Below are 25,809 nucleotides of genomic sequence, written 5' to 3' on the forward strand. Positions count from 1 at the left end.
AATCTGACCGGTCGCAGAGAAGCGCGCTGATTCGCTCAGAGCGATCACGTGATGTTCTTTGCCACCATTAACTCAGTTACGCGTTCGCATGTATTTCAGAGCGAAAAGCAATTGCCTTTTTTCACATTTAAGCGACGAACATTGCCATTCACACCACATAGGTTTTTTTCCCTTTCATCTTTAGATCCATATTTTTTGCCATAATGTAGCACATTATGGCTCTCTCGAGCTCGAGTTAGCCAATCACCTGGGAGCATGAGGCCACGTTGGCCACGCCCACGACACGACGCAGAGTTGCAATCAATCGCTCAGAGCGATCACGTGATGTTCCTTGCCGCGCGACTATATATATATCACCCAGATCCCTTGGAATCGACCACCACCTCCTCCTACAACACTAAATATCACTCAGATCCCTTGGAATCGACCACCACCTCCTCCTACAATACTATATATATCACTCAGATCCCTCACAATCGACCACCACCTCCTCCTACAACACTAAATATCACCCAGATCCCTTGGAATCGACCACCACCCCCTCCTACAATACTATATATATCACTCAGATCCCTCACAATCGACCACCACCTCCTCCTACAACACTAAATATCACCCAGATCCCTTGGAATCGACCACCACCTCCTCCTACAACACTAAATATCACCCAGATCCCTTGGAATCGACCACCACCTCCTCCTACAACACTAAATATCACCCAGATCCCTTGGAATCGACCACCACCTCCTCCTACAACACTAAATATCACTCAGATCCCTTGGAATCGACCACCACCTCCTCCTACAATACTATATATCACTCAGATCCCTTGGAATCGACCACCACCCCCTCCTACAATACTATATATCACTCAGATCCCTTGGAATCGACCACCACCCCGTCCTACAATACTATATATATCACTCAGATCCCTCACAATCGACCACCACCCCCTCCTACAATACTATATATATATATCACTCAGATCCCTCACAATCGACCACCACCCCCTCCTACAATACTATATATATCACTCAGATCCCTCACAATCGACCACCACCACCTCCTCCTGCAATACTAAATATCACTCAGATCCCTCACAATCGACCACCACCCCCTCCTACAATACTATATATATATCACTCAGATCCCTCACAATCGACCACCACCCCCTCCTACAATACTATACATATCACTCAGATCCCTAACAATCGACCACCACCCCCCCCCCCCCCCCTACAATACTGTATATATCACTCAGATCCCTCACAATCGACCACCACCCCCTCCTACAATACTGTATATATCACTCAGATCCCTCACAATCGACCACCACCCCTCCTACAATACTGTATATATCACTCAGATCCCTCACAATCGACCACCACCCCCTCCTACAATACTATATATCACTCAGATCCCTTGGAATCGACCACCACCTCCTCCTACAATACTATATATCACTCAGATCCCTTGGAATCGACCACCACCCCCTCCTACAATACTATATATATCACTCAGATCCCTCACAATCGACCACCACCACCTCCTCCTGCAATACTAAATATCACTCAGATCCCTCACAATCGACCACCACCCCCTCCTACAATACTGTATATATCAATCAGATCCCTCACAATCGACCACCACCCCCTCCTACAATGCTGTATATATCACTCAGATCCCTCACAATCGACCATCACCCTTCCTACAATACTGTATATATCACTCAGATCCCTCACAATCGACCACCACCCCTCCTACAATACTGTATACCCTCCCCCCTCCCCCTACTTCCCTCCCCCCCTGTATACCCTCCTCCCCCTCCCCTCCCCCCTCCCCCCTTCCCCCTCCCCCTCCCACCCCTCCCCCTCCCCCCTCCCACCCCCTCCCCTCCCCTCCCCACTCCCCCCCTCCCCTCCCCCCAGGGTTTTCATGTGTGGTGGCCGAATCTTGATGCTGATATCGAACATCATGATCGACATTGTTACCCCTGCCAGAGCACCCGGAATACACCTGCGAAAGCGCCACTGCATCCCTGGGAATGGCCCAGCGAACCGTGGCATCGCCTGCATCTCGATTATGCCGGGCCTATTAACGGCAGCATGATTCTAATAATTACGGACGCGCACACAAAATGGATTGATGCCTATGTGACGCGTGGTACTACGTCAGCCATTGTCATCGAAAGACTCGGACGCTATTTCGCCACTCATGGTCTGCCCAGGATGATCGTGAGTGATAACGGTTCGTGTTTTTCCAGTGCCGAGTTTGCCGAGTTCACACGTCGGAACGGCATCAAACATAAGTTTGTCAGCCCACATCACCAGGCTTCAAATGGCTTGGCCGAACGATCCGTGGGAATCATCAAATCCGGATTGCAGAAACTTCAGGAGGGAACCCTGGAAACAAAGCTGTCTCGTCTCCTGTTCAAATACCGCATCACGCCACAATCAACAACCGGTGCAGCTCCGTCTGAGTTATTGATGAAACGACACGTGAGATCGACACTTGACAATCTCAAACCAGACATATCATCAAATGTTTATCAGAGCCAGCTTAATCAAAAGTTGGTGCACGATAAGACGTCCAACAGTCGATGTATCAACATTGGAGATCCAGTGTTTGCCCGAAATTTTGGTGCAGGTGCGACGTGGCTACCGGGGGACATCATCGAGAAGCCAGGTCCACTGTCCAGTGGGATTCGCCTGCAGGACGGCCGCGAAATTCGTCGACATCAGGACCACATAACCTACCGTCACTGTCAGTCGATAGAGCCTGCAGCATCGTCACAGTCAGGACAACAGTTCGACCCGCCACTGCCGGAGATCGTCGTGGCCGCTCCAGCCGGCTCGGATGCCCCGAAAACCTCTGAGAACGCTACACCCTTCGTGGAGACCAAAGGAATCACCTCGGACTCTGTATCCACTGGGACACCGCGACTCAAAGGAATCACCTCGGACTCTGTATCCACTGGTACACCGCGACCCAAAGGAATCACCTCGAACTCTGTATCCACTGGGACACCGCGACCCAAAGGAATCACCTCGAACTCTGTATCCACTGGTACACCGCCACCCAAAGGAATCACCTCGGACTCTGTATCCACTGGTACACCGCGACCCAAAGGAATCACCTCGAACTCTGTATCCACTGGTACACCGCCACCCAAAGGAATCACCTCGAACTCTGTATCCACTGGGACACCGCGACCCAAAGGAATCACCTCGAACTCTGTATCCACTGGGACACCGCGACCCAAAGGAATCACCTCGGACTCTGTATCCACTGGGACACCGCGACCCAAAGGGATCACCTCGGACTCTCTATCCACTGGTACACCGCCACCCAAAGGGATCACCTCGGACTCTGTATCCACTGGGACACCGCCACCCAAAGGGATCACCTCGGACTCTGTATCCACTGGGACACCGCCACCCAAAGGGATCACCTCGGACTCTGTATCCACTGGGACACCGCCACCCAAAGGGATCACCTCGGACTCTGTATCCACTGGGACACCGCCACCCAAAGGGATCACCTCGGACTCTGTATCCACTGGGACATCGCCACCCAAAGGGATCACCTCGGACTCTGTATCCACTGGGACACCGCCACCCAAAGGAATCACCTCGGACTCTGTATCCACTGGTACACCGCGACGCTCAATGCGTGAGAGAAACGCACCCGACCGGTTGAATCTTTGAAGATGTTTTTTTTCACGGTGGCACATGTTCTATTTTCATGGTGACACATGTTCTATTTTCACGTATTTTCATTATTCTCATAACCGTTTGCACACATATTTTCACATGTTTTGGAAATGTTGCTTTTGAAATGTCAATTCTTGAAATCTAGCACGTATTGCTGCTCTTGGTAATTTTGGACTTAAAGGGGAGGATGTCATGTATGAAGTGCAAATAATCACCGTTGTATCCCTACACCGTGACGGCATTGTATCCCTCCGCCCCAGCTCGGATGGCGCTGAGGTGAATCGGGCGCGGGCCTGTATCGGCAGAGTGAATAAACGTGTACGACAATTGATCGTAGTTTGTCGAGATACTTTACAGAGATAGAAAGGTGTAGGGATATTATCAGGACCTTGAGCTACCTTGAGCATGCTTGGCAGATTGTGTGCATCTGTGTAGTGTTGTCTGTGGGGGGTCTCGTCAAGGGGTGATGTGTGCTTCATGTTATTTTTCTCACCCAAGAACCGCCTCCGTCGAGTCTCCCCTTCCCTGGAAAAAAAAAACCCAAAGAAAACTTCAAAAAACACACAAAATTCCTTTTTTGAATGTAAATTGGGGTGGTGTTGATGTGACGCAGGCACGATGGGCCGAATGGCCTCCTGCTTCTAATTTATTTGTGTGTGTGTGTGTGTGTGTGTGTGTGTGTGTGTGTGTGTGTGTGTGTGTGTGTGTGTGTGTGTGTGTGTGTGTGTGTGTGTGTGTGTGTGTGTGTGTGTGTGTACCTTGCCGGTGGACCATAAGCCAAAAAATGATCAAATCGGTAATTGTACCTGCCCTCTGATCGTGCCTCGATGATTACCCTGAGCTCGCGAAGCATTCAATTACGAGGTACGTGTCTGCATTGTCTGCATTTCTGCGTACGTACGTGTCTGCATTTTAAAAATTCATTTTCTCAACACCCGTCTGTCCGATTCACATGAAAGTTTCACCATGGGAGGGCCGCCTCCTGTAGAATATTTTAGTGACTATTACGACGTCATAGGTCACGTGGTACAGGTGCCATCTTGGAAAACTTCGCACCTCTATGAAACCACTCCATGGAAAAAAATTGAGACCTGGCTCATTGTCAACTACTCCCCAATGGGGAATAAGATATGTTAATGATGTCATCGGTGCCTTCGTTATGACATCATAATTCGACAAATACAACACTTATCCGATAATTATTTAAAAAAAAAAATCAGCAACTGTTGGTCTGATGAACACGAAATTTTCCCCATAGGAGCGCCTCCTCCTTTCAAATATTTTAATGATAATCATGACGTCATAGGTCATGTGGTACAGGTGCCATCTTGGAAAAACCGAAAAATGTTGCACCTCTATCTCCAAAACCGCTGCATGGAAAAAATTGAAACATGGCTCATTGTAAAGAACTCCATATGGGGAATAGGTGCTGTTAACGATGGCGTCATTGTTGCCAAAATTATGACGTCATAATTCGACACGGACAACGCTTAGTCTGATCAGTTTGAAATGTATTGAGCGTGATCTATGCAACAATTGTATTAGAGAATATAAATTTATGATGTCTGGCAGCCATATTGGATCAAAGAAAAAAAATGTTCAAAAACAGAAGAGTTGGCTCGCAATAAGTTGACTGCGTAGAGTAAGTATTCTATGAATACCATCTGGTTTAATATGTAAACTTTCTTCGCCACGCCCCCCTTCAACAATTCGTTGTTCTCATACCACGTGACAGAGATACACTTTGGATCGTTGTGTGAGGAGGAAGCTGCCGACAATTCCCAATTTTAAACTCTCAGTGCAGAAAATAATGGTGACGTCGTATATTTAACGTGATGGTAAAAGCTATGAATATAAATTTTTAACTAGCTGGTGATTGTGTCTAAAGTTAATAAACAGCGTTTGCCTGTCTTCCTGGACCAGGACCTTCCCTCCTCCCCCATGCAGTGGGAATGGTTGGGGCCGAGTAGGCGTGTCCATGCGGCGTGGCTAGACAAAGCAACCTTTCGTTGAGCGACTAAAACACTTTGAGAGCAGGTAATAGGATTCGTGCAAGCTCACTCGCACTCGGACAAGTGCGCAAACCGAGCCAGAGGACATGGCGAGCTGTCCACGAGTTTGCTTTGGTGCTGCGGAAGGAGAGGGGGAGTCCCGGCGACCCTGGAAGGTGACTGTCCGTTACGATCGCAAGGAGCTCCAGCGACGCCTTCAGTTGGAGCAATGGCTGGAGGATGAGGTGGCGGCCCTGCATTACGAGCAGGTGTGTGAGGCGGTCTCTTTCTAACGCTAACACTGCGGGGCTGAGCGCTGTGTGTGAGGTTTGTTACATCATCAGTACCGCACATAAACCATGGTGTTCACATATCGTACAGTACGTATTTTATAGACAGACAGGTAGGTACAGCTGGCTTCTGTACGGGCCACGGGGTGAGGCCGTGGGCGTGCTTAAGTTTGAATTTGAATGTTTGATATTCTATACGTCTTGTGTTTACTGTTATTAATCGCACCGATTGGCTCATGTACAAGTAAGTAACTTGCCAGGTGAATCCAAACTTCCTGCAGGTAGGTGAGCGAAATCGCTTAATGATAAGCTCATGCCTGGAAAGAAGTGAAAACGACGGATGGAGTGATTGTGTCTAATCTTGCTTTGCTCTAACCCCCACTCCATCATTATTTAAATGTTACTATTTGATTTGTTCCGAATTCGCTTTCGTTATTACTTTATTACTAGCCGAAACCCGTGGAACATCCACGGAAGGGAGGATGTGGTGTATGGATAGTGTACCATTATGGATGGCATAGGGGAGCGCTCATGGGATCTTCTTCCGTTAAGCTCCAATTTTTTCTCTAAGTTAAGTCCAATCAGTCCTCTATGCTCGAAGTGCTCAGGCCATGCCTTCCCGCTCTCATACTTTTATTGCCGTTCGGTGTAGAAAGGGATTGACATATCGTTCGTCTGTTTCAGCTCGTTATCTTTAAGCTTCCTTACGTCTCGCCACCTGCTACACCTCTCTGAGTTACGAGGATTTATGCAACGCACCCCGAGTATCGCAACGTCACTCCATTTAACTTTATTAAAATGACGATAAAGACGTTTCCTTATATATCCTAATTTAAAATGTTCAAGGGAATAAAAAGACCATTTGGTTCACACCACCCATGTTCACACCACTCGACTGTCCAATCAGCGGACGGCTTGCTTTGCCTTCGCCCAGCAGACGCCAATACGATGGCGTCGTAAGATGGCGTCGTATCGGCAGTTAATCGGATGCTTTTGGGCTCCAACGTCGGCTAATTCAGATTTTTCGAGTATGTCTGTACATGATAAACAAAGAGCGCGGTTCGTAGATCGTAAATCCATTAGTGCCGTGGGCATCGGGTCACTGGGTGCGGCATAAAAGGGATAACAAAGTCGAGTCCTTACGCTATTATTATATAGATTGCGGAAAAGCAGCACCACAGGCATTATTACTTAGGAATTAAAAATTTTTAGTCGTACAGTAAAATACATCATTCTTGGTGTCACCTGTGGTCGTGCCAATCAGACATTTGTATCATGACAAATAATTAATCCACCCTTTTCACAGTAGGATCTTGTACGTCATCTGCCCTTTCCCCCCCCCCCCCCCTCTATTAGCAAGTGGAAGCAGACAGGACAGTTGGCTTAATTTTTTCTTCATGAGGATATGCCCTGACTACAAAGCAACCGGCAGGCAGTTTTTAACTGGATGCTCCTCCCCGAGAGATTCCAACCCAGACTTGGAAGTGAACTCGCCGTCAATGAGCAATGTGATGAACATTCGTCGAGGAATTATTCAGCGAAGATGTGTTCTTGTCATAAGATTATTAGAGGAGGCTTCTTGTTAGATGATGCATTTATAATCACTTGAAGCTGGGGTGTAGTGCTACTGGAGCTCCCCGGAGCGCCGTTCCGGAACCTCATTCCATCCGAGGAAATGTCTCCGCAACAATAAAATAAATAAAAAAAACTGCACGTGAAAATCTATTCATTTTTTTATCTAAAATTTATCAACATTATTAATTCCCCACACAGTGGGGACTATAGGTTTGCTCTCCATCTGTCTGTCCATCCGTCTGTCGGTCTCACCTGTGGCTTTCTGCACTTATTTTCATGCCCTTTAAAATATTCAATTGAAATTTGGTACATGGCTTTATTATAATAAGTTACAGAACAAGTTTGAGTTTTGGGATATTTTGCTAATTTTTCATGCTCTTTTTGCTTGGACCAAGAACATTCCTTGGAACCAGTAGGGGACATGTATTGCACAGCAGTTCTCCCTCTTGTTTATTTACTCATTTAGATGTTTAAAACTTTTTATTTTAGATAGCATTTTTCTCCATTTCGATTTTTAGAAAACTTGTTCAGTAGTCCCTCGCAAATGCCAGTCTCTATACTGTGACGTGAAATTCGCTCGTGAATTATTTAGTTTTAAACATCAAATATTTGCTAATGCTGTGGATGGTTCACATGTTTTTTTGTGTACGATTTACAACTTTCATGACGCATTTACCCCTTTGTTTTGACAGTGCTGATAAGTACTTATCTCTTATCACACCATAATTCCCTCACTCATTCCCTTCCTCCTTCCTTCATCTTCCTTCCCAATCTCCCATCCGATGGCAGCTGGCTGGGTGTAAGCATTTTACTGCCATGTCCAATGTGAGTGAGTCAAGGCGCATGTTTACTGAGCCCACACACCAGCCTTCCTCTTCTCCATTCCCATTTTGTTTTCCGTCATCAGCGTCACCAGAAGTGTTACCGGTCGGCTATGTCAACGGAGGCATTCGTACATCATGTTACTGAGTAAAGTTGAGAATTTGTCGAGTGGTTTGCTGCTTAAACCTTTTATTATCATAGTATAACTTACAAACAGATATCATATTTGCGTGTTTTATTTTAGCAAACTCTTCGGAAACCTAACCTCTCAAATACGTGGTGTCTTAATGTACATTATGTGGGCAATAGGGATCTGAATTTTTTTTTTTTTTTTTTTTGTATACTGAATCGAGGCTCGTGAAAGAACTAACATTTACTTCACAAACAAATCAACCAGACAAAAAAATATATAAAAAGAGGGAGCGGAAGACGAGAGAAGGGGAAGCACACAAACACTTGAGAGCACACAACATTTTCTATTTTCTATTGAAACAAAATTTCACTAATGTCTGTACTGTGGTATATCTACAAACACATTTTCACAGTGTTCTAGCTCTTCCACGAGTCTTGACCTTGTATACAAAAAAAATAGAAAATAAAAACGTCAAATTCACTAATGGGGGTTGTTTCGTGACATAGGCAATTTGTGTGCCGCCATATTGGAGTACGAAAAAAAGAAAGCAAGGAATGTCCATTCAAGATCGGTTGAGTGATTGTGCTTTGTGTGCTTTCATGGCCAAACAATCATGGTCAAAGCTTGTCCCGAAACCTGAAGATGAAGATGAACTGTCAACCATTTTATATCCAGATTATATATATATTTTATATCTCTGGCTCCGACCTCACTCTCTCTGACCACCTAGCCATCACTCTGACCATCAACATCCCCACCCCAGCACCAAGGCATTATCGCACTATCAACTTCCGTAAGCTAAACGCTTTTTCACCTGCCTCATTCTCATCGACCCTTTCTGAAAAAATGTCCACTTCTCCCTTCGTTGACCTCCACACCCCTTCTGACCTCACTGACTACTACAACCACACTCTCTCTTCCTGCCTTGACCAAATTGCGCCTATAAAAACCAAAACAGTTTCTTTCACCCATTCTGCTCCCTGGTTTACCCCTGAGCTCCGCCTAATGAAAACTCGTGCTCGCCAACTTGAAAGACTCCGCAATAAAACAGGTCTCACAGTTCACTCCCAGGCCTACAAGGACCACATACAACACTATAAAGATGCCCTCTCCCGCGCCCGCTCCGCCTACTACTCTCAAATTATCCACTCTGGCTCCGGAAACCCAAAAGCACTCTTCTCTACAATAAACAAACTCCTCAGCCCCCTGAACACCACCACCCAGTCATTCACAATAGACAACTGCATCTCCTTCCTTTCATTCTTCCAACGCAAAATTGAAAACATCTACAACAGCTTGACCACCGCCGCACCCGCTCCCCCTCAAACCACCTGCCCCCCCTTATCCTGCCATCCCCTGTCTCAATTCTCCCCAGTCTCCCCTACTGACCTCTCTGAACTCCTCATCGGAATGAAAACTGCCACCTGCACTCTTGACCCCATCCCCTCCAGCTTTGTCAAGGCCTCCCTTCCTGCTCTTTCTCCACTTATCATTGCAACAATAAACTCCTCCCTGTCTACAGGCATCGTCCCACCATCCCTCAAAATTGCTGCTGTTACCCCCATTCTGAAAAAACCTGGACTAAACCCTGACACCCTAAATAACTTCAGACCCATCTCCAACCTACCCTTTCTGTCAAAGGTTTTGGAACGCGCTGTAGCCACTCAACTCAAGCATCACCTCTCTGCCAATAACCTGTATGAAACATTCCAATCCGGATTCCGGTCCAACCACAGTACTGAAACTGCTCTCCTCAAAATCACCAACGACCTTCTCCTCTCCTCTGATGCTGGCAACCTCAACATTCTCATCCTCCTCGACCTCAGCGCTGCCTTTGACACCATCGATCACACCATCCTCCTCACCCGACTTGAAACCACCTTTAACATTACCGGCACTGCCCTCTCTTGGATTAAATCATACCTCTCTGACAGACGTCAGTTCATCTCCATCAATAACTGCAAATCCCCCACTGCTCCCCTCCCCCAAGGTGTCCCCCAAGGTTCAGTTCTTGGCCCCCTCCTCTTTATCCTTTACCTGTCCCCCCTCGGTCACTTAATCCGCCGTCATGGTCTCCAATTCCACTGCTTCGCCGATGACATCCAGCTTTTCATCTCCACCAAGTCCATCTCCACCGCCACCCACTCTATCCTGACAAACTGCATCACTGAAATAAAATCCTGGCTTCAAATCAACTTCCTCAAACTTAACTGTGATAAATCTGAAATAATCATCATTGGCCCAAAAACGCTCACCAAGTCCACCCATAACTTTGCCCTCAACATCGACGGTTTCCCAGTGTCCACCTCCCCTCACATCCGGAATCTTGGCATCATCTTTGACCAAACCCTCTCCTTCGACAAATACACTAAACAGATCACAAAGACAGCCTTCTTCCACCTGAAAAACATCGCCCGTCTCCGTCCATCCCTCTCCTCTGTGGCTGCAGAAACCCTCATCCACGCCTTCATCACTTCCCGTCTGGACTACTGCAATAGCCTCCTTTATGGTTCACCCTCAACAATCACCAATAAACTCCAATACATTCAGAACTCCGCTGCCCGTCTACTCACCCATTCCCGGACCCGTGACCACATCACCCCCGTCCTTTACAAGCTTCACTGGCTCCCCATCTCCCAGAGAATCCAGTACAAAATCCTCCTCTTGACCTACAAAGCCCTCCATAACCTGGCCCCATCCTACCTGGCTGACCTCCTCTCCAGACACACTCCCACCCGCAACCTCCGCTCTGCTGGTACCAACCTCCTGACCCCCCCCATCCGGACCAAATTTAGATCCTGGGGGGACAGGGCCTTCTCCATCGCTGCTCCCACCCTCTGGAACTCGCTACCTCACACCATCAGAGACTCCTCCTCACTCACCACATTCAAAACATCACTCAAGACCCACCTGTTCAACACTGCATTCAACATTTAACCCACAGCATCTAACCCCTGACTATCTCCTCTCCTTCTCCCTCCTTTGTGCTTTGAATATTTCCCTATTGATTCTTCTTTTTTTGCAATTGTCTTTATGTTTTGCTATGCGTTATGTTTTGCACTCTGTCAAAGCGTCTTTGGGCTTCCTGAAAAGCGCTATATAAAATAAATGCATTATTATTATTATTATATATGCTGAATTATCTTGTGCTTAATGAAAGTTTTTAGGGTGGACACACGACTTACAATTTTTGCTTGTATATGTGGCACAGTGCAAGTGGTTTACTAATCCCTGCTGGAGACGTGGGCGGGGGGATTACTAGCCATGACACAAAATATTTTACCCCACCTCCACCAATACCCCCTCCTCTGACACCACCCACTCCCCACCCCCAAGCTGCCCCTAGATGGAGCTGGTTTCTTTTTCTTTTTCTTCTTCTTTTTCTTCTTCTTCTCCTTCTTTCTTCTCCTTTCTTCTTCCTCCTTCTTCCTCCTTCTTCCTCCTTCTTCCTCCTTCTTCCTCCTTTTTCATCCTCATTCTCATCCTCCTCCTCCTGAAGTCTTTGGGGTCTTTTGGGCCTTCAGCATATTTTGGGTCTTCATTATAATAAGATGTATCAATGAACATCAAAGGCCTTCAAGTGTAACTATCTAAGGAGATACGCCATTGTCAAACATGGGCTGAAGGCTGGGCATGTTCCCTTGTAGGACAGTGTGACCGGCATTTTCGGCGCGCTCCCCGAATAAAACCATATAGTCAGGTTCACTATGTTTTTTCGTTCAAAATCATGGTAGATTCGCAAACCTATACATTTTTGGAAACGTTATTACATGGAAAATCTGAAAATCTGAAAATCAATGTTTACATTTGCCAATTCCAACCAATTCGACCATTCGACCAATTCGATCGATTCGATTCGATCGACCATTCGACCAATTCGATTTGCCAATCAATTTGACCGACCTTTGCTTGTGTGGAACGGACTGTGAAAACGATGCGGACTATATTGTCGGATACGACACACAGGACAGTGATGACGAACTCTAAATGGCATATTCTGTAATCGTGTATGTTTGATGCCATTGACTGCCTGTGTATATTTTGTCATTGACTGCCTGTGTAGATGTGAAGTTATACTGAGTGCAGGTGTATGTATGATTTTGCTGACTGCCTGTGTATGTTTGGTGATATGAATTATTGTGACACATTTTGATGTTATTAACTGCCTGTACAAAATGATAACATGTATTTGATTATGCAACTTATCGCGAATATAAAGACAGTATTTTGCAATTCAAAACCTTTGATTCGTGTCTTACCATTCCCCATAGCACTAATTTGATACTTTCATTGGATTCCTTGTCCCTGAAAATATAGGTTTAGTATATTTGAAAAAGTTTTTAGGGTAATTAGAGGCAGAAATAGAACAAAATATGTATTTTACAGTGGCCATTTTGAAAATCCAAAATGGCCGCCATACAGGTATCTCTCCAAATGTAAACATTGATTTTTAGTTTCCTTATGCTATAACCTTTCCAAAAATGTATAGGTTTGCTAATCTACCATGATTTTGAACGAAATATAATTTATTGACATCGTGAACCTGACTAATAAGACGGAATTTGGAGGAATAGCCTGTGGAGGAAACAGTCACATCGTTCATGGAGGAAGTTGTGGACTTGCCACTAGCATTTGGTCCACTCATTGACTCATGGATAAACGCACCAGGGATACGTCTCTGTGAAAAGAGGAAATGGAATGCAACGTTTTACCCATTTTGAATTTTCATTTTTCCATCATATTTGTCCCCACCCCTATCCTCTCTCCCCACTGCCCCCACCAAGCTCTCCACCATGCTTTGCCACATTTGTTCTGTTGGTTCAGGCTATTACGTATCATGTTCTCACAAGTCTCATGGACAGTGCGGTTCTCACAAGTCTCGCGGGTTTGGGCTTGGAGGTGCAAGGTGGACAGGGTGGGGGACTCGGGTTTGCCGTTGGAAGGGGTCGGGAACGGGTGACCTCGAGAATACATCCACAAACTGCCACAATATCATTATACCTCCGCCGATGAAGTCGCCGGAGGCATTATGTTTTCAGGTTGTCTGTCCGGCTGTCCGTCCTTGATAGGTTTTCGTTACCGCGATAACTTGAGAACTGCTAAAGGGATCTTAGTCAAACTTGGCACAGGTATCTATCTATAATTCCAGTAATCTCTGTCTGTACGTTTGTTTGTCTGTGACCGCTGTTTCTCGACAACCACGGGTCCGATATACTTTTAACTTGCCAGGTATATTGCTGGGGACCCGAGGATGTGCCTTTTCAAGGTTTCATATTAATCGGACAATTACTTACCGAGCTATGTCCAAAAAACGATTCAACCAATCAGAGAGCAGCGAACGATCGCGTGTGCCGGCGTTGCGAATGGACCAAACCATTCCATGTAAATAGAGGGGGGGGGGTTCTGTGGTCGTTGCGAATGGACGAAACCATTTCATGTAAATAGAGGGGGGGGATTGTCACTGTACTCGCAAGCCGTTCGCCGTTCGCTTTGGCGTTGCGAATGGACCAAACCATTTCATGTAAATAGAGGGGGGGGATATAATTTTAGATAGATATATAGTACGGGCATATATATAGTACGGGCATGCCCTAGTATATATAAAGAGGTAAAGATGAACCGATTAGATTTTGGGGTCACGAGGTCAATGGGCAAAGGTCAGAGGTCATGTCATGTAAATATGTGAGAACTTGTGAACAGCTGAAGGGATTTAAATTAAAACTTGGTACAGGTATATGTCAAATGATGTAAACATGAACTGAATAAATTTTGGGGTCAATTGGTGAAAGGTCAGAGCTCATGTCAGGTAAAAGTGTGCTAACTTGGGCACAACTGAATGGATTTATATCAAACTTGATACAAGTATTATAATGATGTAAATTGTGGGCAGAGGTATATCAGTCGACGTCGTGACGACGTCGAAGATTGCCGTTCCAGTTGGCTCACCTGGACCGAAGTTCAGGGAGGCTTATGCGATGGCGCATCGTCAGTCCGTCCGTCCGTCCGTCATCTGTAAACACTTGAAACTTCTTCTCTGAAACCGCTGATGGGATTGCGACCAAATTTGTCACAAATGATATTTGTTGTGTTGTGACTAAAGCTGGTTCACGGCTTTAAAAAAAATCGGGGCCTACCCGTGGTCAAAGTGGATCCAGGTTTGACCCCCCCAAAATAGGTATTTGCTTTTTCCTCTGAAACTACACACACTATTTCGATGAAACTTTATCACAACTTTTACCACCCGTGATGTACCGAAGTTTGTTCACGGCCTTAAAAAAAATCTGCCCGTGTGGGTCTCCGGTGGGGGGGTTGAGGGGGGGGGGGTGTTCCTCCCCTAAATCGGTGTTTGTTCTCTTCTCAGAAACTACACATGCAATTCGATGAAACTTAACCACAACCTTCATCACCCGTTATGTGACGTACCAACGTTTGTTCTCGACATTAAAAAAAACATCTGCCCCTTTGGGAATCTACGGGAGGGGGGGGGGGGGGTTTGCCCCCCAAAATAGGTATTTGCTTTCTTCTCAGAAACTACACATGGTTTTGATAAAACGTCACCACAACCTTCATCATCCGTGATGTACCAACGTTTGATCAAGGCATTGGAAAAATTGGGGTCCGAGGCGGTACACGTGAGGGGGGGGCGGGGGAGGGGGGTTTGCCCCCCAAAATAGGGTTTTTTGTTTGTTTATTTAAAGTCTTATGATTATGTATGTATGATTCTACATGCTGCCCTGTCTTCTAGCAAGCATTGAAATTGGTTTAAAATACCTTTAGTCAGTGCAGCTTTCAGTAGCTGTTTATTCTACCAGGTGAGCGCATGAGGTATTGCCCCTATGTTTTTAAATTTAATTTAGCGATATCATCATCATTAATGGTCATTAATTAATTATTGGTCATTAATGGTCAATTGCGAAAGATGATGGGAATAGAGCCTGTGATTGATGCTGTGAAGAGGAACAGGTTGAGATGGTTTGGTCATGTGTTGAGGAAGGATGAAAGTGACTGGTTGAGAAGAGTGATGGAAATGAATGTAGAAGGAAGTAGAGGACGGGGAAGACCGAGAAAGACTTGGCTAAAGATGGTGGAAGAAGAAATGCGGGCAAGGGGGTTAACAAGGAGAGATGGAGAAGATTGTCATGGGGACCGCAAGGCTAACCCCTGCTCTAGCGGGTAAAATGGCCTTAAAACGATCATTCATTCATTCATTCATATAGGTGAATGGGCACACGTGGCGAAACTGTAAGCACCAACTTCAGACGCTGGTTATCCCTGCACAGGATGTCACAGGAAACCTTTTTTTTTGTTCTTGCTCCATAGAGTAGCCATCGCAGCTACGTATGCTGAGGAAATGGAAAGCCCAGTCTTTTAGCATTTACGCAAAGGCAGAGACTAGGAGACCTCAAAGTTTGGTTCCTCCCATGGCCTGCGCCTAATACGTAATGCAGACAGTTTGATCAAAAGAAATAAGGGAGGGTTAGAGTGAGAAATTATTACCTTCGCAAAAGCGGAAGGTTATGTTTTGATCGCTGTGTATTTATTTGTATGTCTGTGTGTGTGTGTGTATGTTATTCGCATAACTCAAAAAGTATTCAACCGAATTGCATGAAATTTGGTGGGATGATTGGTTATTATACGGGACACATTTGATTAGATTTTGGGAGCAATCGGGTCAAAGGTCAAGGTCAAGGTCACGAAAAGGTCAAAATCGTATTTTTGTTGTTCTGTTCCCTACACTCCCATGCCAAGTACAGAACAGTAGCTGCGGCGAAGGTATGCGCTCTACCGAGTGCCCGTTCTAGTTTTTATTTTGATCTTCCTCTTGGCATGTTGTTTATTATTTGCAATTCAGCATCTAACAAGTACAAAAAGTTTTAATTAAAACAAAAGCCGCGTCGATGTTACACAATGCCTAGATGCAGCTGTGCCTATAACGTCGATGTTATAGGCACAGGACATTCCTATTGATTCGATTACTTGATGTTATTTTTGTGCAAAGTGAAAATATATCTCGGCAATTTCCCATGTGTGGCGACGAATTTTTAATATATCTCGGCATTTTCCCGTCTGTTATTTCAGGCGGTGTATGACTGACCATGCCGCGATTAAAAAAAAAAATCTCGGCAATTTCCCGTGTGTGGCGACACGTGAACGAAGCTATGCTCCTCTCTCCACATTATTGTGACGACGTATAAATTAAATATTTCATCGTGACGATTGTCATCAAATGGACGAATTTTTAATATATCTCGGCATTTTCCCGTCTGTTATTTCAGGCGGTGTATGACTGACCATGCCGCGATTTAAAAAAAATATATCTCGGCAATTTCCCGTGTGTGGCGACACGTGAACGAAGCTATGCTCCTCTCTCCACATTATTGTGACGACGTATAAATTAAATATTTCATCGTGACGATTGTCATCAAATGGACGAATTTTTAATATATCTCGGCATTTTCCCGTCTGTTATTTCGGGCGGTGTATGACTGACCATGCCGCGATTTAAAAAATATATATCTCAATGGACTTGAAGTTACAGGCCTTTGAGAATTCATTTCGTTCTATAAAGGGCAACTTTCATCGGATTTTCTTCCCGTTTTTTTCCAACCGAGTCTAAAACGATGTTAGCGACTGTGAAAAATGAAATGATATATCGAATTTGATTTGAAAGAAAACTGTGTGAGAGAGCAAGACACCACGGGCCTACAAAACAGGCCTCAAAGCTATGCGAGTTAATAAAATGGTGGATATTTGTTTATTTGAAGGCTCTTCCACAATGGGTGGAGCTTTGAGGTTTTGTCTTCTCTGCAAGAACAACAAGAACAAGAAGAAGAAAAAGAACAAGAACAACAGCAGAGGGCACTCTATGAGCAGCGTCTGCGACGCGGCTAAAAAGGCTGTGATTAATATCCTGTTAACGATCTCCTCGCTCCTTGAGTGTATAACTAGGCCGGTATCTGTACACTGCCTAATTTTATTTTTCCCTCGTAACAAAATCTTCTTCTTTTTTTGAAATTACACAAATATTGGTATTCCAGTCAGCAAAGCGACAGGTCTTGTATTCTAGTGTTTGTGAAAAGTCTCACAATAAGTCTGTTTGTAGGATTAAAAAGAAACATTTGAAGGAATTACGATTCTCGTAGAGCCTCTAGTTACACACTCTCATCTCTCAACTGTACCGTGGGTTCAAATCCTGACCCAGGTATAAATTCAACCTGGTGATTCTCATGCAGGGTGAGGCATCAAATGTGTGCGCCATCCCTTGGATGGACGTTAACCTGGGTGTCCCGCAGGCTCCCTGAACAAATTGCAAATTCCTTCTCGAACCTACTTGCGTCCCCCAGAAAATGATGCTACCTACAGCCATGGGCTGCAGAAGAAAGAAGAAGAACCACTCCTTTCACATCTTCAGACGCATAGGGCTGCTGTGGCAGTTTTTCATTGGCTAGGAGAAACAATCCTGGATGGGTCACCACTCCAACGCAGGATACTCAAATGGCCCATTCTTCCCAATAAGCTTGTAATCATTTTGCTGACCTTGGAAGGTGTTGTTTCAATGGCTCGACAGGTCCTCAAACTCATGACCCGAAGATCTTGAGCCGTCTATCTACCTTAACCGTAAAGCCAACACCAGGCTCAGAGAAAAGTATAAAATGTGTTGCTGTTCAAACATACAAAGCTTTCATCCGCAACTTGATGGAATACTGCTCTCCCCTCTGGGCTGGTGCTCCTGCGTCACGCTGTAGAAACCAAAGCTTTCAGGATCATTGGAATCTCCCATGATGAAGCTGATTCTGAAGGCCTTACACTCTCTCACCGCAGGCAGATTGGTGGTCTTTCTGTCTTCTACTGACTCCTCTCTGGCCTAGCTCCCCCAGCTCTCTGGGCTGTGTCCCCCAAATATTCCTGCAGGATGCACAAGATCTGCCAGCAACCCTCTTCTGGTGAAACTGCCAAAATCAAGACTCTCTGCTTACCTTCACTCTTTTATTCTGCTTTTCTCCCGCCTCTGGAACAAACTCCCACTCCTCCATCCAGGTCTTTAAAACAGCTGTTCACCACCATCTCTTATCTTCCCCCATCCAAAACCTTGATCTTTTCTACCCCCGTTAATTCATCCCAGATTCACTTTTTTGAAATACCGACTTCTTTCCTGGAAGTCTTAGCAGTGTCCATTTGTTTTATACCTCTCCTACCCCCCTCCCCTTCCCATGCCTCCTCCCCCCAAGCCCTCTCCCTCCCACAGATCTCCCGATGTCCCTGTTCTCTACTGTTGCGCTTGTGTGCTTCCCTCTCTCTCCCCACCTTGTCTCCCTCTCCCTTTATTATGTTTTATGTGTCCGTTTATGTTTTTGTGTTTTATGTGCTAATGTGTGTTTAATGTGCTAGCTCTTACACGAGCCTCGATCTTGTATTCAAAAAAAAAAAAAAAAAAAAAAATCCATATTTTACCTTTCATGATGTTGTTACCAAATACAGTCATAGTTGTTATGAAGCTAGTTATCGTTTACTTTTGCTGTGGTCTGTCCTGATCTCATGTCTTGACACTTTGATACGCTAGTCACGGAAAACCCTTTATCATTGGTCATATACAGTCCTATTGGCTCGTGTCTTGAACCTCACGATAAGCTCGTCATTGCTTTCATTGACATATTGCTATTCGGTGAGAGTCGATTGCGAAATGAAAACACTTATCAGTTTGACTTGAGTAAATTGTTTACATTTACTCTTTGTGCACCTAGATCTCCTCTGATTCAGTCCAAAAATGTTTGCTGGTCCCAAGAATGTCAATGTTGTTGTTTGTTTCCATTCTAATGCACACTTGGAAATGTTTGAGGTTTAATTTGCACATGCCAATAGGGCACTTGTTTTTTTTTTTTTTTTTTTTTTTTTTTAGAATGCTATATATTTTTAACAGCTTTAAACGTGACAACAAATGTATGATGGCACCTGCTTTCTTTTATGGAATGCATTTTACAAGGTCGTGAAGTTGCCTTAGCATTCTCACTTCATTACTGCTTGCTGCGATGGTGTTCCTGCAGTTACACATGCTCATTCGAGCTCTTCTTTTGAAATATTTCCCGTTCTCACCTTAACAAGTCTCTTTATACAAGACGTTAGCTCACGACAACCCAGCTAACACTTGAGCAGAATTGTGCAATATTATTTGGTTATATCTCTATTCTTAACCTCAATATTTAAAATTACACTCTGTGATGTAATGGTTAGAACATCCGCCCTGAGTCTGGAAGGTCGGCGGTTCAAATTACGGCCGAGTCCTATCAAAGACTTGGAGAATGCTGCTTCCTTACTTGATATTCAGCATTTAAAAAGGATGGAGCATGGACAAACCATAGGTTTGCCACCATTGCACAGGCTTGATGGGTCTGATGGCCTCCTGATTTGAAGTTCCTCATAAAGGAACTTGTTCGTATTATTAGTCCCCTACCGGTGTACACCGGAGGGGACTATAGGTTTGCACTCCGTCTGTCCGTCTGTCAGTCAGTCAGTCAGTCAGTCAGTCTGTCAGTCTGTCCGTCTGTCCGTCCGTCACGCAAAGAACAGCTTGAATTCACATAGTTTACCAATAAATCAACAATACATCTAGGGAGGTTGCAGTGTCACTTTACCATATGCTTCTGTGCGTATAATCTGCGTGAATACTTCTTTAAATAATATGTATCTGATACTCTGCCCCCTTAGCAGTATACACAATACGCGTCAGAAGTAGCCTAGCTTCCACGGTCCGCGGATAACCTGGTCAGGGTAACCCGGTCAGGATAACCCGGTCTCACATCATCCGCGCCCACATTCAACCGTGCATAAATTTGCATATTTAATGAGGTTCGTCTGTTACACTTTGGTTTCCGTGCGATAACTCCACCAAATATTGGCTGATTTCAACAAAATTTTGTACACACGTGTCTCAGCATAACTCAGATCAAGTTTGAAAACCAACATGAACCGTGCATAAATTTGCATATTTTTTGAGATCCGTCTGTTCAGTGTGCCGTTCGCAGGTGGGGGTCAATTAGAAAATTTCCTCATCCTGTATATCTCATCTTCTCATCTTCTCATCCTGTATATGCTAGCTATATCAATTTTGTATATGCTATATGTATATGCAATGTATATGCTATATCAATTATATGCTATATCAATGTATATGCTAGCAATGTATATGCTAGCAATGTATATGCTAGCCTGGTGTTGGCTTAGCGGTTAAGGTGCCGGCTTGGGATCCTAGGATCCTGGGTTCGAATCCCAGTCGATTGCTGAATTAACGCCAGGGAGGTTGACTCAGCCTGTCATCCTTCCGAGAAATTGAGTACCAGTTCACTGGTAATTCCCTATGTGTTGCAAGAGGCGACTAACAGGGTTGGCGGCAGGAAGGGCATCCGGCCATAAAACATTGCTTCAAAAAGGGGACCACGGTGCCCGTTAAGGCCAACCCCTGCTCTGTGGGGAAAATGGCCTCGAAAGGTGGTTTTTTGGGGGGTTTTTTTTTGTATATACCGTGCTAGCCATGACACCTTTGTTATACAGTATCAAAGATTATTAGTCCCCTACCGGTGTACACCAGAGGGGACTATAGGTTTGCACTCCGTCCCTCAGTCTGTCAGTCTGTCCGTCCGTCACGCAAAGAACAGTTTTCTGGACTTTTTTTCTAAACGCTTAATGCTAATGATTTCAAACTTGGTACATGGTTTCCTTATGATAAGTTACAGATCAAGTTCGAACTTCACGACGTTTCGATCATTTTTGACAAAGTTATGGCACTTTGAACTTTGGGAATTATGATAATTCTGATGATCCTTAACTCGGTGCCATTTTAAGTTTTAATTTCCTTTAAAAACCAATTTCTCTGCGATAATAGGACCGATTGAGATCAAATTTTCACCGTAGGGGGACTCGGTCTGTAGAATATTTTACTGGTAATTATGATGTCACAGGTCACGTGGTTCGGCCGCCATATTGTTTTTCGTGAAAACACGAAAACCCCTTTTTCTCTGCAACGGCTGACCAGATCGAGGCCAAACTTTGCAGGCAGATTCGCATACCCATGACGAACACAAAAGTCACCGAGCATGATGTCATGCGTCACATGGTTTCAGAGTTATGACGTTTTTAAGCATGAACGTTTAAAACCGAGCTCCTCCCTCATTTTTGATCCAATCGAGGGGAAACTTCACAGATCTGTTCAGCATGTCAATCTACTAAAATGTCCTTTTGGAATTTGCGATAGGGCACGTGGTTTGGCAGATATCGTTAATTAAACGAAAATATTTTAAAAATGGATATCTCTTGAATCGCTGGTACCTCAGACCGTGAGTTGGTAATTATATAATTCACACAGTGCAATACGTGCAAGCCGCTCCACGGAGCGACCTTGCGGGCTTATCAACGAGGCGAGGCGCGACACACGTGTCTCGGCATACCTCAGATCAAGTTTGAAAACCAGCATCAACCGTGCATAAATTTGCATATTCGATCATTTTTGAGAAATCCCAATCCCGGTGTGTACCCTGGTTAGAATAGGTACCCCGTATCCCTGCGTGTCGTAAGAGGTGACTAAGAGCGTTGGCGTCAGGAAGGGCATCCGGCCATAAAAACATTGCCTCAAAAAGAGAACCATGACAATTACAACTACATATGGGCAGGGTACAGCCCGAAGTGGAGATCAGTTTCTGAGGTTTGGGACATGGAATGTAGGGACAATGACGGGGAGATCAGGAGAAGTGGTGGAAGTATTGATCAGAAGAAGAGTGGACATATGTGTGTGCAAGAGACGAGATGGAAGGGAAGTGGCGTGAGAATGGTGAAGGGTAGGCAGGGACATAAATACAAGTTTGTGTGGCAAGGGTGCCCAGAGGGCGTGAATGGTGTTGGTGTCCTGTTTTCTGAGGAGTTTGTAGACAGTGTGGTGAGTGTGACTAGAGTGAGTGATAGGTTGATGATGGTGAAAATGATGATTGGAAAGCTCTTGGTGAACGTCATCTCGGGATATGCTCCGCAGGTTGGTCGGAGCAATGAAGAGAAGGACAAGTTCTGGTGTGTGATAGAGAAGCTGATGGAAAACGTGAAAGATGAGGTAGTTGTTGTGGTAGGAGGAGACCTAAATGGACATGTGGGAAGGAGTATGAAAGATGAGGTAGTTGTTGTGGTAGGAGGAGACCTAAATGGACATGTGGGAAGGAGTATGGACGGTTTTGAGGGAGTTCATGGGGGATACCGATATGGTGTGAGAAATGGAGAAGGTGAAAGGATTTTGGAGTTTGCTGATGGAGCTGATTTGTTGATTTGTAATACTCGGTTCCAGAAAGAGGAATAAGCTTGTTACATACACGTCCGGAGGGTCGACGACAACCGTTGACTACCTGATGGTGCGTAGGCGAGATAGGGGGCACCTCCGGGACACAAAGGTGATCCCGGGGGAGGAGGCTGTTTCACAGCACCACTTGGTTGTCTGCGACATAAGGGTGAAAGGTGCGAGGAGAGCTCGGTGGGTGAAGTACCAACCGAGAATGAAGGTGTGGAGGTTGAAAGAGGTGACAGTAAGGGAGGCATTAAAAGAGAGGCTGAGTAGGGTAGAGGATGATGTGGTTGAGCTTGAACATGGTTGGATGTCAATGAAAGATAGTCTGTTGGGAGCCGTTGGTGAGGTATGTGGATGGACCAAAGGACCAACGAGGCACTCAGAAACATGGTAGTGGGATGAGGAAGTTGGAAAGAGGATTGACAAGAAGAGGAAGAAGTTCAAGTAGTGGCAGAAGGCGATGGGTACGGGAGCAGAAAAAGCAGAGCATGAAAGTTATAAGGCTGCAAAGAAAGGGGTAGCAAAGGCGCAGGAGGCATGTAGGAAAATGTTCGGAGAAAGCTTGGATTCGGAAGAGGGTCAGGGAGTGGTATTCAGGATTGCAAAGCAGATAGCGAAAGAGAGGTGTGATGTGATGGGGGTGAGTTGCTTGAAGGATGAAGTGGGACAAATCGTTGTGGACCCAGATGGAATTAAAGGAAGATGGAAAAGATATATGGAAATGCTGTTGAATACAGAGAATGAATGGGATGGCAACATAGAGAGTAACCCAGTTTTAGGACCGGCAGAGAAGATAACTGAGAAGGAAGTTGAGGAAGCGATAAAAGCAATGAAGAGTAGAAAAGCGGGAGGGCCGACGGGAGTTGTGGGAGATATGTTGAAGGCAGCAGGAAGTTGGGGTGTGAAGAGAATGACAGAGATCTGTAATCTGGTGGTGAAAGAAGGCCGCATTCCAGTGGATTGGGAACTGAGTACCCTCGTCCCTCTATACAAGAGGAAAGGTGACCCTCTGGAGTGTGGCTCGTACCGAGCGATAAAGTTATTGGAGCATGGAATGAAGGTATTGGAAAGGGTGTTGGAGAGGAGGTTAAGGAAGAAAGTGAAGATCGACGAAATGCAGTTTCGATTTATGCCAGGAAGAGGAACGACAGATGCGCTCTTTATTGTGAGGCAGTTGCAGGAGAAGTACATGGAGAAGAGGAAGAAGTTGTTTCTTGGGTTTGTTGATCTGGAGAAAGCATTCGATAGGGTTCCACATGAAGTATTGACATGGGCATTGAGGAACTTAGGAGTGGAGGAATGGTTGATCAGAGTCGTGATGGCAATGTACAAAAGAGCGATCACAGCTGTAAGGATGAAGGACGGGAACAGTGGTGAGTTTGAGGTGAAGGTGGGAGTGCATCAGGGGTCGGTACCAAGTCCATTTGTATCTGTGATGGAGGTGCTGTCTCAGAACGTAAAGGAGGGTTTACTGTGGGAGTTGTTGTATGCAGATGATCTGGTGTTGATTGCGGAAAGTATGGATGGACTGAAGGAAAAGATGAACAAGTGGAAGGAATGTATGGAGACAAAAGGTCTGAAGGTGAGTTTAGGAAAGACGAAGGTGATGGCAAGTGGTAAAGCATGTGGTGAGGTGGAAAGAACTGGGAAGTGGCTGTGTGCTGTGTGCAGGAAGGGTGTCGGAGTGAACTCCATTCAATGTACAATGTGCGCTGAGTGGGTTCATCGAAAATGTAGTGGTCTGAGAGGGTCATTAACCAGTGTGGCAGCTACATTCAAATGTAAGGTGTGCACAAAGGGAGCTGCAGATGGAGGAAATGTTGAGTTGGATCTTGGAGACGGCGTGAAGCTGGAAGGTGTGAAAACATTTTGCTACCTCGGAGACATGCTGAATGGAGAAGTTGGATCAGACTCGGCAACGGTTGCAAAAGTGAGATGTGCATGGAAGAAGTTTCGGGAACTGAGTGGCGTGCTGATGATGAGGGGAGTGTCGTTGAAGCTGAAGGGAAAGGTGTATGCTGCATGTGTGAGAAGTGTTATGATTTATGGGAGCGAGACATGGGTAATGAACATAGAGCAGCAACGAAGGCTGGAAAGAGTGGAAATGCGAATGGTTCGGTGGATGTGCGGAGTATCTTTGAGAGAGAGGAAGACAAATGATGAATTGCGAAAGATGATGGGAATAGAGCCTGTGATTGATGCTGTGAAGAGGAACAGGTTGAGATGGTTTGGTCATGTGTTGAGGAAGGATGAAAGTGACTGGTTGAGAAGAGTGATGGAAATGAGTGTAGAAGGAAGTAGAGGATGGGGAAGACCGAGAAAGACTTGGCTAAAGATGGTGGAAGAAGAAATGCGGGCAAGGGGGTTAACAAGGAGAATGAATGAATGAATGATCGTTTTGAGGCCATTTTCCCCGCTAGAGCGGGGGTTAGCCTTGCGGGCCCCATGACAATCATGGTTCCCTGTTTGAGGCAATGTGTTTTTTATGGCCGGATGCCCTTCCTGACACCAACCCTTGGTCACGCTCTTACGATGCGCAGGGATATGGTGTACCTATTCTAAATCGGGGTACACACCGTGGTCATTCATCCCAGCAAGCTGGTACTCAATTTGCCGACCTCGGAAGGATGACAGGCTGAGTCAACCCCCCTGGCGTTAATTCAGCGATCGACCGGGATTCGAACCCAGGATCCTAGGATCCCAAGCCGGCACCCTAACCGCTAAGCCAACACCAGACTTGGGGTTAACAAGGAGAGATGCAGAAAATCGGGCAAAATGGAGAAGATTGTCATGGGGACCGCAAGGCTAACCCACGCTCTCGCAGGGAAAATGGCCTTAAAATGCATGTTGTTGTTGTTGATCATTTTTGACAAAGTTATGGCACTTTGAACTTTGGTAGGGGACATGTGTTGCAGCGCAATACTCAGAATGCTTGTTTATTTTATTTTTTTGTATTTTCTTTTTTAAT

The 25,809-nt window shown here is 45.3% G+C and overlaps 1 protein-coding gene across 1 annotated transcript in view; it reads left to right on the plus strand.

Annotated features, from left to right (window-relative positions):
* Positions 1-5,439: 5,439 nt before the first annotated feature.
* The window catches only part of LOC137436615 (protein phosphatase 1 regulatory subunit 14B), a 28,684-nt gene continuing 8,314 nt past the window's right edge, over positions 5,440-25,809 (plus strand). The window contains exon 1 of the mRNA XM_068130568.2: positions 5,440-5,973. Coding sequence (XP_067986669.1) covers positions 5,812-5,973 — 162 coding nt within the window. The 5' untranslated portion in view covers positions 5,440-5,811. The remainder of the gene's footprint in view (positions 5,974-25,809) is intronic.

The sequence above is a fragment of the Myxine glutinosa genome, chromosome 11 (assembly GCF_964187855.1).
Source record: "Myxine glutinosa chromosome 11, kmMyxGlut1.1, whole genome shotgun sequence".
Taxonomy (NCBI): domain Eukaryota; kingdom Metazoa; phylum Chordata; class Myxini; order Myxiniformes; family Myxinidae; genus Myxine; species Myxine glutinosa.